The sequence below is a fragment of the Mytilus edulis genome, chromosome 2 (genome assembly GCF_963676685.1).
Source record: "Mytilus edulis chromosome 2, xbMytEdul2.2, whole genome shotgun sequence".
In the NCBI taxonomy this organism is placed as follows: Eukaryota; Metazoa; Mollusca; class Bivalvia; order Mytilida; family Mytilidae; genus Mytilus; species Mytilus edulis.
The window spans coordinates 23,818,125-23,838,784 of NC_092345.1; the positions used below are offsets into that span (position 1 = coordinate 23,818,125).

The 20,660-nt window shown below is 33.1% G+C and overlaps 2 protein-coding genes across 2 annotated transcripts; one reads left to right on the plus strand and one right to left on the minus strand.

Annotated features, from left to right (window-relative positions):
• Positions 1 to 7,439, minus strand: LOC139511782 (deoxynucleotidyltransferase terminal-interacting protein 2-like). Its single transcript, XM_071298840.1, has 6 exons — positions 6,999 to 7,439; positions 4,631 to 4,748; positions 3,276 to 3,371; positions 1,216 to 1,380; positions 792 to 901; positions 1 to 107 (listed from the first exon to the last, which is right to left on the minus strand). The coding sequence occupies exons 1-6, from the start codon at positions 7,364 to 7,366 to the stop codon at positions 11 to 13; spliced, it is 954 nt and encodes a 317-aa protein (XP_071154941.1). The 5' UTR covers positions 7,367 to 7,439; the 3' UTR covers positions 1 to 10.
• Positions 7,440 to 7,644: 205 nt separating this feature from the next.
• LOC139511783 (TM2 domain-containing protein 1-like) lies at positions 7,645 to 8,441 on the plus strand. The gene has a single exon (XM_071298841.1). It carries the CDS (start codon positions 7,752 to 7,754, stop codon positions 8,358 to 8,360), a length of 609 nt encoding a protein of 202 aa, XP_071154942.1. The 5' UTR covers positions 7,645 to 7,751; the 3' UTR covers positions 8,361 to 8,441.
• Positions 8,442 to 20,660: the final 12,219 nt, after the last annotated feature.

The window sequence follows — 20,660 nt, forward strand, 5'->3', positions numbered from 1 at the left end:
TATAAAATGATCATCTTTTATTTTTCTTGAGTCTTTTCATGTGTTTGTAAGGACCTTGTGCTTTCCTTTTCTGTTCCTGTATTTCAACATACTTCCTTTTGTTGTACCTGTAAGGAAAACAAATATGTAATCAGTGAAAAGTAATGTTAATTATACTGATAAAATTGTATTTTCATTCACCCATAAATGTCTGTGCTTCGTTTATTATGTTTTATATGTTTTGTTTACAGTACAACTATAGGATGAGGATTTCATCTTAGTTTGAATACACAATATCCCTATTTGTAATCCATTACTGGACATTCAGAGGTTCTCAGAAAATTTTTATAAAAATAAAAAAATTATATTATTAATGCCATACAGATAAGTAATTGTATTATGACTTTAATGGGTCAAGTCTCGCAAATTTGAATGTCAAGTGTAGCAGATTCCAAAATAGCTATAAAGCCTTTTCTAAGTATTCAAAAAATGAAGTGTAGATAACCAATTTAGCAAACACATTGCATCAAAAAATATGCCATGTTATTCTCTATTCTGAAATGAAGGTCGGATAAAATAAGTGATCATTGTGGTCAAAAATATTCAAAATTATGCAATCAACCCAAAAGTCAAACAATATACATTCTTTCTATACAGGCAGTAAAAACCATATAGTAAGGGTTAGGGAGAAGCTTGTTTTTTTTCTGTTAAATAAAAGTACTTTTGCTGTTATCTGCTCTTTGGTCTGTTTGTTGTCTCTTTGACACATTCCCCATTTCCATTCTTTATTTGACTTTAAAATCAACACTTACTTTCTAAATTCAGCATCAGCTAGAAGTTCTTCTACCATATTAGATTTCCTCTGTTTCTTAGGAACCCTCGAATGGTAGAAATCTGCAGAACTTTCTACCACTGTTCCAAGCTGAAAATATAAATTGTATTAATAAACTATGCTGAGCATTTCCTGTTTACAATTAAGAACATGATAAATATATAAGAATATGAATGATAGTAGATGCAGTGCATATTTTAATAAAGATAACACCCTAATAACACAAACAAAAACAGAGGTTTTGAAGAAAACAGGATAATACATCGTCCCTAAAAGCAGACACACATTAAAAAATATCCACCAAGCTCCAATTCATCCAAAGCCCCAGAAAGCAGCAAATTCAATGAAAAGTTTAATACAAAAATTTAAACTTGAAACTAATGAATGAATTGTGTCACACTTACTTGGAAAAACTTAGGTAATGACACTGTATCATTATTTTTATAAAATCGTTTAGGATCCACTGCTTTCCTCATATGGAGAACCATCAAATCATTTTTCTTTTCTTCAGTCATTTCAGGTGCTTCCATGTTATACCAGCCATTTCCCTTAGTCTTGGCTTTCTCCTTCTGAAAATTAATTTTGTTTTAAATTTATTTAAATTTTTTTCTAAAGGTTACAGGGTATAAAAAACTCACATATTAATTTAACATAATGTGTATAGGTTGTGTTTGGAAATCATGCAACCATGATATCATTTTTAAGATATATAATCTTGAGAAATAATATCGATTTGTTAGTTTTCATATTTTAATAAATAAATTTGGTGTATTAACTGTCTTCTGATTGGTTAAAATTATTAGTTTTATTTTCAATGTTGTCAATTTTTATGGCGACACGCCCACTCTGACGTTGTGTATTCATACGCCAACATGTGTGTACGTTGTTATTGTTAATAAAAATAATAATATAAAAAGTTCTTTGAGTCTTATTTTTGATGAAAATTTATTTATAATGAATGGCAATAATTTATTTCGATTTTATTGAACCATAAAACTAATTTTTGACTCTTCACATTTAAAATAATCAGCTTTGCAGATTATTCAATGTGAAGAGTCAACCAGGTGCTCCGCAGGGAGCAGCTTTATACGACCCCAGTGGTTGAACCCTGAACAGTTGGGGCAAATTTGGTCACAATATTCAAGCTTGATTCTGTGTGAATTTGGATTGTGATCAAATTTTTGACATAATATAGGTTTTTGTTACAAAATTAATGTGGTCAAAGATCTAACAAATCTATTACACAATACTGTGCAAATGAAGATTTCTTCTTGAAACTTTTCAAAATTTCGAAATTTGAAAAATTTTGAAAAAAAAGGAAGCCCTTCAAAAAATGGTAAACAAAAAAATCCCCCACCCCAACTTTTTGAAACCCCCTTGGAGCAATAACCCTTAAACTCAATCCCATGCTTTCCATTGCAGTATTGAACCTTGTAGTACAATTTCAGAGAGATCCATACACTTAAACACAAGTTATTGTCATGATTGTTTGAAAACTAGAAACATGCTTCTTTTTGGCCCTTTTTTGGCCCCTAATTCCTACATATTTTGGGCAATTAACCCAAAACTTAATCCCAGCCTCCCCTTTGTTATATGGTACATTGTGGTAAAATTTCAGAGAGATCCATACAATTACACATAAGTTATTGTCTTGAAATTAGAAAAATGCTTTTTTTGACCCCTTTTTGGCCCTAAACTTTGGCCCCATAACCCCTAAAATGAATCCAAACCTTCTACTTGTGGTTTTAAAACATTGCGGTATGATTTCAGAGCAATTGAAATACTTCAACACAAGTTATTATCCTGAAACTAGAAAAATGCTTGTTTTGGGCCCCTTTTGGGCCCCTAATTCCTAATCAGTTGGGACCATCATCCCCAAAATCAATCCCAACCTTCCTTTTGTGGTATTGAACCTTCTAAAAAAAATTCATGAAGATCTATTCACTTAAACTAAAGTTATTATCCGGAAACCAATGTGTCTTCGGACGACGACGCAGACGACGACATCATACCATTATACGATCCAAAATTTTTTTTGGGGTCGTATAAAAATTAGTTTTATGGTTCAATAGATCAAAATAGATAAAAGCCATTCATTAAATGTTTCACATCATTGAAGACCTTGACCTTAGTATTATGGTCATAAAGTAAGGACCTCAAATCTAAAGACCCTAGGTCTCTTTTTTATATGGTTAATGAATTATATCACTTCATTGAAGATTAACATTTATACTTTAAAAGTTGCCTGAATGCAACAAACAGAAATTCACATCAATTGAATATTTTACACTAGTACTGCTCAAAATTGAATATGCTCTTCTTTTCATTCATCCTCATGTGGGAATGGTCATAGGGTAAAGGAAGCTGTTACTTATAGACTTTATCAATCACTACATGTTCAATGGATAAAAACTGTGGTCACAACTTGACACAAGTCATTGCAATATATATAAGACAAACTGACCCGTCTTTGTTTTTTCTGTTGTCTTACACTTTCTTCATAAGGTGTCTGTGAAAACTGTTTTTCAAAATCTGGGGTTATTACACTTTTCTTCATCACCTACAAAAACAAAGAAAAGAACTACAAAATCAAATTTAGGTAAAACATTACTTTAAATTTAGAAATTATTGCATGCATTTATTATACAATTTTGGACTAAAATGCTATTTCAATTTTTGTGATAATCTGATATTGAGAAAAATCCTGTTAAATTCACATAAAAAATGTCAAAATGCAAGTTTAAATCATTACGATTGTAACCCTGTCACATTTTTCGCAAAAATAAAAATATCGAAATAATTTCTGAATTAACAGTATTACAATTCTTCTTATGTAACAAAGTAAGTATGAAAAAAGTTTTCCCAAACCCCAAAAGGGGTGTAAAAACTAATAGTGTTTTAGGAACATTGATACCAACCTGAGATCATTACAAGGTTTTTTGTTGCTTAGACTTTAGTTTTCTATTTTGTGTTTTGTGTGCTGTTGTTTGTCTCTGATTTATTTTGCCATGGCATTGCCAGTTTGTTTTGACCATACCTTTATAATCTTTAGCTTTTCTTTCCTTGACGCTAAATGACAAAGGGTTACTATCATTTTAAAGAAAGCAATACTGTACATTTGATCGCTTAACATGCTTAAATTACCAGGATGTCAGAATGAACTTTCATTAGTGTGAGATAAACTTTGGAATTATCAATAAACTGTGGAAACAGTATATTTTTATTTTTTGGAAACCTATTTCATCACAGTCATGACAGTATTTTGCAATATTATATTTATACAATCATTGCAAAAAAAATTTAATGAACATTAATTTGCAAATTTGTTATTCACAAAACGTTATTAAAAGCTTTTGCTAAAATCTTAATCAGTTATGAAATTTCCTGACACAATAGATAGACCCTCCTTTATATATGACGAGTGACCACTGTGTGCAGTACTTAATGACATAACATGGGGTCTATCATTTAAGCATAACATTTGTAATTAACAGGTGCTGTGTTCAACTTCAATTCATTCATAGGCTGCATAATGGAAATATAATTTATGAATATATGGTTTAATCAAATAAATTATTTTAACATAAATACAAAAATATATGTTTTGACCCTTATACATGTAATGATAAAACTAAAGAAAGCAATAGAAATGAAAAAAACAGATTGTTTACTCTGATTATCAGGTAAGCAAGCTTCTGGTCTAATATGACCAATAGAGGATGGCATAGTTGAAGAGAATAGTTATCGTCATCATCATCAATACAGTTACACCATTAACATTGTCTGTCAACTACACATAAATGTTTCTTAAATACATACCTCGTCTAAATCTGCTACATTAGATTTAGTTTTCTTATTTGATTTTTTATCAGATGTGGTGTTGAAATAATTATCTGATATCTGTATTTTTGTCTGCAAACTTGATGATAAACTTCCCCTAAAATTTAAATTTAACTGATCATATACATGTACATGTATATGTACCATTTGTACTTATAGTATTCAATCATGACAATTTTACTGTGAGAACTCTTATATCAGTACTTAGTGATTTTTGTTGTTGGGATATACAAGTACCACCACCTTCCCTCTGTGTTTTTGTTAGAATTATTTATATTTGTATCCATCTGACGAGTTAAGCCTATTTCAACTGATTTTTATAGTTCTTTCTAATGTTGTACTTTTATAATCAAGTTAGGGGAGGGTTGGGATCCCACTAACATGTTTAACCCCACCACATTATGTATGCATGTGCCTGTCCCAATACAGGAAGCTGTAATTCAGTGGTTGCTGTATGTTGCACCAATCTTGTGAAAATCTATGGATAAAACCAGTGGGATTTGAAGCCTTAATCTCCTGATCTAAAGGCAGTGCTCTAACCTTATGTGTACTTTTATATCTCCAGGTCTACAGCACTATACATTCTAATGTGCATCTAGGACATGTAGGATGACAATGAAATAAAATTAAATTTAATGGTGCTTAAGGTAGAAAGCATCCGTTTCCAATATATATCATCTTCATCTTCTTCTTCTTTCTTTAATCAGCAATGGAAAATATACAATCAAGCTGATGCTGTGTCATCAAGTGCAGGCGCTGTACAAGTTGTGATCAACAACACCAAAAAACAATTAACTATATACAAGTTTAAAATTGTGGTTGGTGCAGGATAAAAACAAGGATGATCTTTACAGCATCACTGTGTCTCTGGTCTCAGGATGGAAGTATGACCAGAGGTTTTCCTTGAAAGTGTCAAAGTCGAGTGTTTTCATATTTGCACCCTACATGTTCACACCTCAAATTTTTATTCGAAATGCAGTTGTATTATCAAATATATTCTATAAATATGTTTGTACCAAAATATTTGTATTTTCGTGAATAAAAATTGGGTCATTATCATATTATCATTTTTTTTATTTACACATGTATATTAATCATTTGTTAATGATTGTTTTTTTATTGAGAACATCTGCACATGTACATGTATAACATGGTATAACTTGTATTTCTTTTAAAATGCAACCTAATCTTTGTTTGTGTTCTTATTTTATTTGTTCATAAACATGATAAACATTAATAATATGTTAACTGTCCAAATTTATAGGGTTCTTTTTCCTCGCTGTGAATACCACTGTCACTATTACATTTTGTACATGTATATTATTTTAACCAATTAACTATTGTCAGTTTATTGTCTTAATTTTGTATGCCATAACCATTTAATGTAAATGTGTTTGTTCTAATAAATATTGTCTATTGTCTATTGTATTACCTGATTACATGTATTACATGTATAATTACATGAACTAATTTGATGATTAATCAAAGGATTTTTATATAGGACAAATCCTTGATTTGATCATTCTAAATTCTTATAACATGTATGAATGATTACTGCTAATTGGTATTTACACAGCTATTATAAAATATGGTATAATCATTGTTGTTTCTTTGAAAATCATGATTATTGTTACAAATTGCTTTGATAAAATTGAGAAAGGAAATGGGGAATGTGTCAAAGCCACAACAACCCGAAACAAAGAGCAGACAACAGCCGAAGGCCACCAATGGGTCTTCGACATGTTCAATGCAGCGAGAAACTCCAGCTGGCCCCTTAAAAAATATGTATACTAGTTCAGTGATAATGGACATCATACTAAACTCTGAATTATACACAAGAAACTAAAATTAAATATATACAAGACTAACAAAGGCCAGAGGTTCCTTACTTGGTACAGGCACAAAATTGCGGTGGGGTTAAACATGTACATTTTGTAAATACTGCATGTATTTAGCTTGGTATGAGTACAAAGAATTAAAATTTTAAAAGAAAAACATGCAAGAAAATTGTTTTTAACAGCCTGACAACAAAATTATTAGACAAAAAAGCAATTAAAAGGATGCAAACATGTAGGATGCAAAGGGACTTTGGGTCTGAATTAGTTCAAGATTACACTGACATCCAACATTGTCCAATGGCTGTTTTTCCAGACAAGCTGAGGCCGTCCAATGGCCTTACCTTGTCTGGCAAAACAGCTGTTGGACTGCCTAACCTTGGACTTCAGAGTAATCTCAGACTAGATCTGAATGTGTAGTGTGCCAAAAGAGAAACAGGGCAAACTTGCTTTGGGGTGGACATGTTTTTGGGCAAACACAGCCTGATTCCTTAAGGTAACTAATGTCTTACACTTTCTTTTTTGCTTTGTTTGAATTAAGACTTGGATTATCTTCAGCTTTGTCATCAGTCTCTGGTATTCCAGTCCCCAACTCTGTAGCATGTTGTGATGTTTTGGTGTCTTCGTCATTCCCAAACCTTAGAGGTGTTTTATCAATAACAAAGTCAAAAGTGTTTGGACTAGATTGTGCTTCCTCACTTTCATTTATAGTGTCACATTTCATTTTCCTATTACCAGTCCGGGACATTTGTCTCTTTTTCCCAGTGTTATTTGATTTTTCTAACAACTTCTTCATCTTATTACAAGCTTCTGTAGCTAGTATTTCAATTTCAGAATCATTATCTGAAGAAATACCTTCACTTGAACTTGAAGACATCATTTGTTTGCTTTTCAAATAAAAATTTTGGTAATGCACGTTTTAGGAAGGTGACCAACAACACCTGCGTATGTATATCCGGTTTAATAATAATGAAAATATATTCTTTAGCAAAAATAGGCACTGTTTGACAAAAAAATATATATATATATTTTCAAATATACTTTTTATATCTTTTGATTCAAAACAAAACAAAAATGCATATAATATCAACTTTTTAGGACGAAAACCCACGGGATTATTTTGCGTAATATTTTTCTATGTTAGACAACTCAGTATCATTTCCGGTTAATTGTCAACAAACAACAACTGAACGAAATTGAAAGTACTTTCTCATAATGATAAGGTGATATCTTATAGTTTATACTAGTTATGAGACTAAACAAAGATGAACTTCTTAAAATATATCAAAAATTACTTGATAAGTGTATTGACAATTCACATATTGACTCTATTCTATACAAATGTGATAGTGTATGCAATATCTTTTGAGGAAGCTGTGCCTTGTGAAAATTTGCAACTGGGTCAGTATATATGCAAAGAGCCAATTGTAGATGTAGAAACTCAAAGTGAGGAGAATTGTGATAAACACACAAAAACTGTTCCAGTGGAGTGCATGCCGGCAGCTAATGTGACATGCAAATCTTCAAAATATGGTGGGGCTGAAGTGACTTTTAATGGAACAACTCCAGGATTTAACAAGAATGTCTCGTGTCGATGGACGAATGGACATTCTTTTGAAACAGCACTTCTGTTGTCTGTCTTTTTAGGAATGTTTGGAATAGACAGATTTTATCTTGGATATCCAGCGATAGGACTTCTGAAATTTTCAACACTTGGATTTTTTTTTCTTGGACAGCTAGTAGACATATTGCTAATTGCGGCTCAAGTAGTTATGCCTTCAGATGGCTCAGACTATATCATTGACTATTATGGCGCAAGAGTGACTAGAATAAGTATGAATGAAGAGACATATATTCAGCCTTCTGATAGTTAATTCTGTACAAAAACGTAACCATCTGCCACATCTCAAGAGTTTATTCCTGAACTGAGTAAACCTCAATTCATGGTATAAAATACTATTCAGTATTGTGACCAGACTTGGGGTAATTGTAATTGTAATCGTTAATCAGCTGTAATTGATTACAATTTTTCAAGTAATCATTGTAATCATTAATCAGCCAAAAATCTGATTACATGTAATTTAATTTAATCAATTACTTTTCAAAATGCCCTGTAATCCTGATTACCATGATTACATTTTGATTACATTCTGATTACAATGAAAAAAATCTTGAATTGTTTTTATGGTCAATAAATAAACCTTTTTGTTATTCTTATTTAATAGATATTTAACAAGTTAAGATAGTTTAGTTTACTTTATCAAGCATGTTAATTGATTTGCATACTTCAGTAAAATATAAACTGTTATAATACTAAAAAAGTCATCATTAGCCTAAGAAGGCCTTAGTAAAAGATATTGTACATATATTCACAATTAAAAGATGTGCATATATATTTTTGATAAAAAAAACTGTTATATTTAAGCAATATCATATTTTTCTTTAACCCTAAATTATAATCTTTTGTTAATATTGTGATTATTGTAAACTTTAAATTGACAGGTAGGAAACCAATTAAGGTTTGTTTTTATTGCAATTTCCAATTGAGTATAGCTGTAGGACAATATATATGATAAAAGATTAATCAGATATGTGAAAATTTATCTAATTAGCACAAACTAAATTAAAAGTTGGACAAATATCTTGTTTAATATAAGCAAATTTTTGTATGAACTTGAACTGGACATGTAAATTGCATTGACTTATAGTACTTGTATTTTGTTTTACAATTTGTTTAAACAATTCTATTAATTTGTTTTCATAATCTTTATCTGTTATCTTTATTTCATCCATATTTTAACTTCCAAAAACTGCACCTTGAAATACATATAAAGTCTGGAAGAGGTCAGAAGACAAACAGCAAACTCTTTATAAAGCCATATTCAATTGAAGTCAAAATGATTCAGATATCAATGATGATAAAGTGTAGTGAACTTTTGTGGTTTATCAAATAGATGTAGTTTGAAGTTATCATTTTAAAATATATAAAACAAAATTCTTTACAAAAAGAACTAACGTTATATATTAAACATTAATTCATTCTCATCATTCAAAAATGTTGGTTTTTTTAATTCATTGTAATCAGATGTAATCATGATTACTTTGCCATTGTAATCATTAATTTAATCAGACACTTTCAGAAATGAAGTAATCATTAATTTAATTTAATCGTACAAATGACAAAGTAATTGTAATTTAATCAATTACATTGATAGTAATCGGACCCATCTCTGATTGTGACTCACATTTCTTGTGTAATGTTAACTTGAACCAGCTTTTAATTGTCCTGATAGTGACATACAGTATACATGGTTTATATGCATCATGTACATGTACGTGTATCAAATAAGAATTTCACTGAACACCTACATGTATAACTCTGTCTCATCAAATGCCAATCTTGAACTTATTTTGAATAAATTGATAACTGACACCAAATGTTGACAGTTTCTTGAATTCTTATGAATTCTGTTCCAAACTTCAAAATTAAATTATTGAAATAATCCATGCTAATTACATTTTTCTTTGTGAACTTTATATAAATATATATATATGTGTATCATTATAAAATGTATCTGTTTAAACACATCAAGTTGCTCCAAGGATTTTTCCTGGCCTTCTCTCACATGTCTCTCAATCACTTATCTCTGAAAAATATATGTACACATCTGAGACTACTATAATATAGTTATAGTAGTCTTAGGTACACATGTACCTTAAGAAAACTTGTTTTTTTATATTGTCGGAATGTCGGTTGATTGGTGTTCAATGCCACTGTATAAAGCACTAATGTGCTATTTCCTGGCAGTCTTTTTTTATCATTGGTGGAGGAAGTAGAAGTGCCTAGAGAGAAGCAACGACTTCTGTTGGATAACTGAAAATCCGAGTCAATTTTTGTTTAATTCTCCTGGCGGTGTACATCTATGATATTGAATTCATCAGTTAATATATATATCAATCACATTGAACCATGATCAATCAAAACATTAATTTGAAGATATTTCTATGTATGCTTGTACATGTACATGTATAATATATATTAATACAAAATATATAATACGCAAAACAATTTGCGTTCGTATATTGGTATCATGTAATTGTCGTCATCTGAACACATTTGGCCTCCGGACAATAACTTTGGTATAAGTTTACAGACATTTATAAAATTTAAACACAAGGTTTATAAGGCAGCAACCATTTGATTTTCTGGGGGGGGCTATGGTTTTTTTTCGAAAAAAAAGTTTGTTTCCAGGTTTTGGTGAAAAAAATAATTTGTTTTGGACCCTGAGTAAAAAAAATTGTTTGTTTCACCCTCAGCTGCCACTATATGTAATGCTAAAATTGAAAGAAAAAAATTGTCTTCGGTTTGTCGCTAAAAAAATAGATTGTTCTTCGCCGAAGGCGAAAAAAAAAGTTTGCACAGAAAAAAAAACCATAGCCCCCCCCAGAAAATCAAATGGTTGCTGCCTAACCACAAAAAGGAAGGTTGGGATTGATTTTGGGGGTTATGGTCCTAACAGATTAGAAGGGTCCAAAAAAGGGCCCAAATAAGCATTTTTCTAGTCTCAAGACAATAACTTATGGAACTTTGTATGAATTATCGAATCTCTCTGAAATTATGCAACAAGGCTTGGATGAATTTTGAGTATAAAAAAAAGGCAGGACAGGATTTTGAGTTAAAAAAAAAGAGGCAGGATGAGCTAAGAAAAAAAAAGCAGGACCGAATAGCCCATTAAAATCAAATGGACCTCATTTTGTGTGTCGCTTCTCTTCCTTCCACGATAAATTAATCACCATGTCTCTGTGTTCTATAGGTAACATGCATAGTCGCATTTGTCATCCATTCTTATGATTATTCAGATTGAGTTATTTTAGGAGAAAAACGAGAAAAACGAGTCCTGATATTAATTTCGTCATCAGACTGACTTTAAGTCAAAGATAAGACTTCCGGTTTGAAACATGCACAAATACAACCAATCGTATAATAGATAACAAAAATGAAAAATAAATAAGCCAATCAGCGCGTTCTCCATATTATGGTGTTTAGGTCGAAAGAACCACAAGTTAACTATTATACCTCCTTAGAGAGGACAATTATTTTTCGCGTTTATCTACATATGCCTTAGAGAGGACAATTATATTTCGCGTTTATCTACATATGCATGTTAACTACGATTATACTACTTTTATATATAGAGACGTTCTGTATTCTGTCTACTGTTTTCTTTGAAATATTTACTATTTAAGGGGCCATACCAGTTGCATATATATATTAAAATAAGTAAAACATGTGGAAACAATTAAGAATGTGTCCATAGTACACGGATGCCACATCGGCATTATATTTACTAAGTTTCGAATTGATTGGACTTCAACTTCACCAAAAACTACCTCAACCAAAAACTTTAACCTGAAGCGGGACAGACGGACGAACGAACGAACGAACGAACGCACGCACAGACTAGAAAACATAATGCCCATAAATGGGAGGGGCATAGCAATTTATTGTTGAAAGTGAAAGTAGTGATTTGGCAAAAATAAAAGTAGGGTAGAGATTAGAGGGAGGCAGGACCTTTTTCGGGACGTCGGGATCTGGTATTTTTAACGCACGGATGCACAGACTAGAAAACATAATGCCCATAAATGGGGCATAAAAATTTATTGTTGAAAGTTGCGATTTGGCAAAAATGAAGTAGGGTAGAGATAAGAGAGAGACAGGACCTTTTTCGGGGCGTCGGGATCGGGTATTTTTAAGCTCGGGATTTGGGGATTGATACTTACGGGATCCGGGAATATATTTTCAATTTCGGGATTTCGCGATATGAATTTCTTTTAATTCTGCATCTCAGGATTTCATGTTTTTAAGTCCGGGATTTCGGGATCAGGACCCCTCCGACCACCCCTCAAATAAGCCTGAGTCGGTCTTAGTCATTAATACAAGATTAATATCTTACCAATGGCATGTTAATAAGGCTCTCAAAAGAAAAGGCACTGATGGATTGTCCTAAAACCATTTTTTATTATACTAATAATGGTCTACAGATAAGCAGTTACATTTATTTCATGTTTGAAGCGGTGCGGCAAATTTTTAATTTAAATTGACTTTTAACAAAAGTTGCATTGTAGCAAAGAAGAAGAATAATTGTGGTTCTAGGCCAGAAACACGAAAATAGTTGAATTTAACAGAAAGGAAACACATATTTGACTTTGGAAAAAGGGAGAGGGCTTTTGATACCTTTTATGAAATTCCCCATACATAATGTCTATTACCAAAAATTCATCCTACAACAGTTCACAAGATGTTTATGCCCGCGATTTAGCGGGTGTGTTCTAGTGTGAGTAGAAAATAGATATAATAAGATGGGATATGAGTGCCAATGAAACAACTCTCCATCCAAGTCACGATTTTTAAAAGAAAAACCATTATAGGTCAAAGTATGGTCTTCAACACAGAGGCTGAGCCTTGGCGCACATCGGACAGCAAACTTAGAATAAAGCTTTAAGGGCCCCTGTTATTTCAATCAGTTAAAACAGACCAAAATGCAATTTTAAAAGGCCGAGTTATGGAGTACTGTCGAAATGATGTGTATTTGGAATGATAGACCATAAAAAAATAAACAATGCCCTGGGATGTGTCGTTTCATTGTACAATATACACCTAGTCAATCTTTATAAATTTGTTGCAAAATAAATACACTGTATGTATAAATTGAGATATGTGAGAAAAACGACAATGAGACAACCTAACGACACTAATAACTAAAATGCATGTGATCTTCAACAACCAACAGGTACAATATGCTAAGCTTAAAATCGCACCGATTCTATGTTGGAGTATAGAATAAAAATACTTGGAGAAAGTTGATATTAATTCAGCTCTTACGTTAGTTAATGAACAGTATGTTGCGGTTAAAAACAGAAACACCATCAGTTCTTGACTGTGCAAGGGATATTCTCAGAGGTGTCGTTGAGTGTTTTAAGAGAGTATCGCTTTGTGAATATCATTATTTCACATCAAAGAAAACGTCAGGGCATGAGAGTACAAAACAGTATCTATCCCTTGAACAGTTCCCAAAGTTTCAACGTGTCTGCACCACGCATCAGTTCGATAATACACCAGATGGTGGTATGTACTGTATATGGAAGAAGAAGAAGAAGACAAGCCGTCCAGTGTCTCTATAAAAGAAGACGTGAAGCTATTGTTTGAATTTATGGAGAGATATGGAAAAGAAGTACGACAGCGAAGCGTAAGAGCCGATACAACGAAGTTTAATGCAGGTACGCTGCCTCTCAACATATACACCAAAACAATATCCCACCTAAATATACATTGATAGATCTGTCTGTAACCGACATTAGAACCAACGAAACAGCTGAAAACCCGTCACTTACAGAACCACGCACAATTAATCAACTGCAAAGTTCAAATGAACCCGCCGGACCAGTGTTAGACTCTATTTATTATGAAAATGATTTGGTGGCGGTCATGTTGGATGACCAAGTTGTCTCTCGGAAGTCTCACCATAGGCGGATCCAGGGGGACCCCCCCCCCTTTTCGTGGGAAAAATTTTGTTGATTATATAGGAAATCATTGAAGCATGACTGGAGCGGGCCCTCCTTAGGTCAGTCAGCGCCCCCCCCCCCCCCTTTTAGGAAAAGTTCCGGATCCGCCACTGCTCACTGAACGTGTTTTTGAAACTGACAAAGTGTGCAAAGCGATTCCAGGGGCGTAGCTGCCGTTAGGCACTTTAGGCACGTGCCTACACATAATTTTTCACAAATAATTTTTTTTTTATTAAAAAAAGTAATAAACAACGTTATCTGTAGATGAAGTTGTCAAAACTCTTAAATTATCGAATGTCATGTGTACACTAGTCTCTCGTCCTTAGTGAATGGAATATTGGATAGAATTGAATGTTTTTACGATTTTACCTTATATAGAAACTATAAACTAGAACTTAATTTGGTTTAGAACAATTCACTTCCAGACTATCAACAAAAACTTGAATGAACCTCAACCTAGACACATGAGTTTTATAATTAGTTGTTGTTGGTTTTCAGCTATCTTTCCACTTTGTCTTCACCCGACTCGTCCGTTTGGCTGTGCAGGATGTATAAATTCGCAGTCACGTCTGGTCAGAATGGGGACATTAACTTCGATGCCTAGTTGTAGAGAGAATGCAACTCTTTGAGGAGTTCGTAGTTGGTCTACTGAAAGGCAAAATTCCTGCTCCTATCCAATAATCCCTCATTTTTCAATGCATGGCATTTTTAAATTTCCAGACCTTCGTCCTGGACAACACCTATCACAGGACCTAGCTCCAAGTTGTATTTATTGTAATTTTGTAAATATTTGACACTGGATGTAAAAATATCAATCAATCAAATGGCTTCCAGTAATTTTGAGTACTTTCAAATCTGCGTGCAATGGCCACAATTATTCAAAATTCCTAAGCAGGTAGGGATTTTACAGTCTGAGGATATAAAGAAATACGAATTTCTTGAATTTTGTTAGGCATCGACTATGTCTGTATACATGTTTGTGTGGCTAGGGTGAAGGTTTAAGATTCAAAAGAGTGATGGTTGATGTCTAGCCAAAAGGATAGTTCTATTATATAGTAGTGTTTACGTACCTATTTTTTTTATGAAGGATCGTCAATATGTACGTACTATTAATTAAGTTAAACGTATATATCAATCAGAACGGAATAGGATATGATAATACCAAACAGCGTGTACTGCTTAATTAAAGGGATACGCTGATCTACACTGGGCAATGCATATTGTAAATTTTTTTTTATATCACGAATTATACTGCGTTATTTAATTCATCAGTCAGGTGTTATGGTACATTATTCATAATTCTTCGAACTTTTCATCATGTATATTATAATTATCATGATTAAATAACCAGTAAATTAAATATTTTTGTACATAAAATTTTGCAGCTCAAAAGCTGAAAACCGTTTTCAGTCGGGGGGTTTCGCCCTTCTGAACCCCTACCAGAGCCATGCCCTGGACCTGCTGGGGGCCTAGACCCCCCTACCGATTGGTGCCTACACTTGACTGAATACCTAGCTACGCCCCTGGATTCTGTATAAAGAGAATGATGGCCTTGAATTTCATAAAGACACGCAAAGAGATATACCACTTAATTGTATATTACTCACAGTGTACAAGCGGACAGTGACACAAAACGGAAGTTGCTGATCTGTCCGACGGCGATCGGCTCGTTGTTTTTCAAAAAAATATAGAATATCAACACAAAGTGTCCCATAATGGATTGTTCAGCAGCTCAAGGTAAGTGAATAACTACAATGATGTATTTTTGACCATTTAAAGCTTATTTTATGCTTTTAGCATCAACCGTCTTTTTAAAATAACTCCTGATCATGAAGAGGGGTCAAAATTTTGCGATTTTTCGAGTCATAAATCTTAACAAAACTCCGAAAATTCAAACATTTTCAAGATTTTTAATCGATACATAGTTGAATAATCATATTCCGCATACACACACAAAAGTTTGGTTCATTTTTTTTTATTATATTGTCACAATTGAATCTTTTCTATTCAAAGTGTACTGTCCGCCTCGTTGCCACCGTATGTTTTCATACTGTCCGATTCGTTGGTCATATTCATGATCGATATCTTAAGCAAAAGTAAGATTGAAACATGCAATTTATCCACATTTAAACTTTATTCAACACAGATACTGTCTATGATTATATATGGAAAATATTTATAGATTATATATTCAGCTTGGATCTCGTGTCAATTAAAGGGGGACATTGGTCACTCTTCCAGAACCTTTACTCATGTCTGCTGCTCGTATTCATCGTTTGCGGACCTTGTTGTTAGATTCTAACTAGGGTTCCCAACCCCGGACCCCCGACCGCCTGGATCCGCAACTGCCTAAGCGATTACAAATACATGTATTAAGTAACGTGAATGTATTCATATTAATTTATTTAATCGATGATTTGTACATATAAGAACTGAATAATAACTCATACAGAATAAATGCAAGTTATGATAAAAAATTTAACAAGAAAGGCTTCACCGCATACTTCATGTTAAATGTGTGTATATAAGTATTCTTACCTCTACTAAGGCAATAGGAAAACAAACTCATGGACCATTCAAGTACACCGTAACTTTTCAATTGATTCTTTTTGACTTGAATTCCAAGCCATGAGATTTGTTTGATTATTGGTGAAATAAGACGCAAACTGGGTGTAAGAAACTATTGTTTTGATTTTCTGTGTCAAACGTTTATAAATATAAAAAAGAAGATTTGGTGTAATTGCCAATGAGACAACTCTAAACAAGAGAACAAATTAAATGACACAGAAATGAACAACTATAGGTCACCGTACGGCCTTCAACAATGAGCAAAGCCCATACCGCATAGTCAGCTATAAAAGGCCTAGAAATAACTTTTGTTGCATGGTTGTATTTTTCATGAAAAGTTATTACCCCTATTTATGTTTTTGAGTGATAAAAATAACAATGTTCCACATGAATGTATGAATAAATATACCATAAAAATCACCTACGTGCCCCATTTTCCTAAAACAAACTAGAGAAACGTATATTAAATTTTCATGTGCATGCATTAACAATGCTTTTTATATGTAATAATCAGTAACATTTTATAAATGTTGATATTTCCTAGGAAATCGGTCATGAATGTGGATAAATTGCATGTTTCAATCTTACTTTTGCTTAAGATATCGATCATGAATATGACCAACGAATCGGACAGTATGAAAACATACGGTGGCAACGAGGCGGACAGTACACTTTGAATAGAAAAGATTCAATTGTGACAATATAATAAAAAAAAATGAACCAAACTTTTGTGTGTGTATGCGGAATATGATTATTCAACTATGTATCGATTAAAAATCTTGAAAATGTTTGAATTTTCGGAGTTTTGTTAAGATTTATGACTCGAAAAATCGCAAAATTTTGACCCCTCTTCATGATCAGGAGTTATTTTAAAAAGACGGTTGATGCTAAAAGCATAAAATAAGCTTTAAATGGTCAAAAATACATCATTGTAGTTATTCACTTACCTTGAGCTGCTGAACAATCCATTATGGGACACTTTGTGTTGATATTCTATATTTTTTTGAAAAACAACGAGCCGATCGCCGTCGGACAGATCAGCAACTTCCGTTTTGTGTCACTGTCCGCTTGTACACTGTGTTACTTAGAGAGTGTAATACCCCTTTGTTACCTGGTCAGGTTGTATATACATTAGATGAGGAGATTTACAATTATAGACTGACCAGCTCTCTTCAGACTGATGCAATTGCGATCAATGAAAAACTTAGCGAGACGATTGGGAAAGAGGAAATTGTCCTGAGCTGTGAAAGGACGAGACGTGGGAGAACTGTTAAAAAACCGAGACACTTGATGGATTTCAATTAATTATGTACATATTATATTATAATTTATAGCAAAACTTAGACAAATATTTAAGGCCAGATATATGTACACAGGTTCATTAGTTTTCTTGTCTTATGCCTTCACATGTGGGTATCTGTTACCTCTAAGTATTTGGCGATCTTCAACAAATTTAAAAAGAAGGGATGCTGACAATGTCAGAGAGATACACTCCCTCCTCTAAACAATATTACATGTACCTAACGTGTTTTCCAGGTCACCTTGGAATATTTACGTTATCCACTTGACCATACAAAGTAAGGTGTTCTCGAGGACAGGGAAAAATAGAGATGACACAATAAAAAAAACTATGTCTAATTTCATGATCCTCATGCATGACGGCCATACATATCAAAATGAGTTTCTTGACATTGGGACATGCACAATGCACCGTTGACAACATTCCAGCATTGTGTATTTATTTGCGTACGAGTCGGAGGCAGGCCGTGTTCGTAAAATCAGTATATGCTTTGATAAATACCTGTGCCACCTATATATGGTAATATATTGATTCAAATTTGTATTAAAATCGATTAATCTGAAAAAAGACGGTTGTTAAGGTGGGAGATGGAAACAGGAGCGGGAGAAAGGAGAAAGGTACCCCTTTCTACCCCTCCTTGATAATGTCAGTTTTAGAGAATTTTGTTTGAATCAGAGTGATCCTTTAAAAAATAAGATTTATCCCTCCCTGAGACTAGATACTTGTATCTACGTTGGCCATTCTTTTTTTTATGAAATAAAGCAATACCAACTTTTTCAATTTGTCTTTTAGTTTGGAATGTGGAATACTTGTGTAAAGTGTAGAAAAGTCAAATGTTTTAATACTATTTATTGCAAGATGAAATCGAGTTAGATTGTATACATGTACTCTAAAAGATATTTGGATTGTTTTAGTATCCACATCTGATTCACGCCACCTCTAGAATAGGCAGTTTCGCAAAAACTTTGAAGCCCGGCTTTGATTGCTGATAAAATAGATGTTAATAATTAAGAAAGAGCACTTGGAACATGTGGAAGCAAATGACGCAGGTTAGTGAGACATGCCTAGTTTGCTGGTTTATGGCGTGTTCCTTTCTGTAGATTGGACGAACAAATACGTGTCTCCAGTCTATTTGTGTTTTCCCTAGAAACATAGATTTATTAAACAAGAAAGTGGCTATTGGAGCTAGTTCGTGATGGAGTTCTTTCAGTATTCTTGGGGTGAGTTGATCTGGCCCACTTGCTTTGTTAGGGTTGAGTTCTGTCAGCAGCTTTTCTACCCCATCTATAATAGTGATGTTGATGTTATTCATGGTGTTGAAGTTTTTATTTCGTATATCTGGCATTTCAGTATTGTTGTTTTTAGTAAACACTGATCGGAACTGATGGTTTAGTGTGTTTGCTTAGTCAACTGTGTCATTTGATGTTAGCCCTTGGTGATTCAATGGTGTTTCTTTCCTCATGCATTTCAAAAACGAGAAACATTTCTTTGGATTTGATTCATAAACTTTATATCGTTCGGTGCTACAATGTTTTATAGTTCCAGTAGCATTTGCGTGTTTCTTTTTGTTCTAGATGGTTCAGGTTTTGTCTGTTTTATGGTCGGGTTGTTGTCTCTTTGACACATTCCCCTTTTCCATACTCAATTTTATGTTCTCATTTTCCCGTTATCTACTGTTGTTTTTTTTTAAATTTGTTGTATTGTCTGTCCCTTTCCATCTTCGCTAGCCAAGGGTTACGATCCACTCCCGCTCTCTTTTTGAAGAGAGCGGGAGTGGATCGTAACCCTTGGCTAGCGAAGATGGTCCCTTTCCTTATCATCCTATGCAGTTCTATGGTTATATCAAAGGGTATCCATGTTGATGTTTTTGTTCTCTATGGTATGTGCTTGTTAGTAAGTTAATATATTTCATCTTTAAATTCCTACTCATATTTTGTTTATATAGCTGTACTATTTGATGCTTTATAATAAAGTCTTGCCAAGATTGAACCTACAAATAGTTTATTATCCTGTCATCGGATTGAATTTGTAGAGATATTGAAAGTTTTTAACTTGAAATATCGTTTTGAATAGTCTTACCTTCTTTTTCTTTCCTTCAAGATAAGGAACCTTATAAGTGTTACATTCGTAATTAAACAGGTCCTTACCCAACCATGCATTCCGGTATTTAGTCTCCAATGTAACAATAATATTTTTATTATTGTTACATTTCCATGTAACCGTAGCCAGTGCCTTGAATAAAAGTCAAACTGTATACCACTAATGATCGGCGATTGAGGTCAAATTTTCTAGCTAAATGCTATGAAATACCTCCCCCCCCCCCTAAAACTTTTTAACGACAATCTTAAATTCAAGTTAAATGGGGTTTTTTTTTCAGTAGAACTGTGCAAATATTTAGCCGTGTAATATGAAGAAGTGAAATTAAACTCTAGCTTTTTGATATTCGACCTTTTCATCATATTCGCTAGCCGAGTGTTACGATGCACTGTCCTCCTCTCTTCGCAGATTCTTCGCAACCATATATATAAAAAATGTAAAAAATTGAAACTAAAAAAAATTGTAAATTTCATAAATAAATAAAAGTAATAAAAAAAAAAAAAATGAAATTAACTTAAAGCGACCTCATACAGGCATGCGCCGGAAAGTAATCCTCAAAAAGTTGATGGTATTCCGTAACTAAAGAAGAAGAAGAACCAAAGGCGGTGCACCAATATTGGAGGATACATTCAAATCAATTTGTCAC

Coding starts and splice junctions, on each gene's coding strand:
- LOC139511782 (XM_071298840.1), bottom strand. CDS start 7,366: ATGATGTCTTCAAGTTCAAGTGAAGGTATTTCTTCAGATAATGATTCT. Junction 1,381..3,275: donor AACAGAAAAAACAAAGACGG/GTCAGTTTGTCT, acceptor ATTAATTTTCAG/AAGGAGAAAGCCAAGACTAA. Junction 902..1,215: donor CATTACCTAAGTTTTTCCAA/GTAAGTGTGACA, acceptor TTATATTTTCAG/CTTGGAACAGTGGTAGAAAG.
- LOC139511783 (XM_071298841.1), top strand. CDS start 7,752: ATGAACTTCTTAAAATATATCAAAAATTACTTGATAAGTGTATTGACA.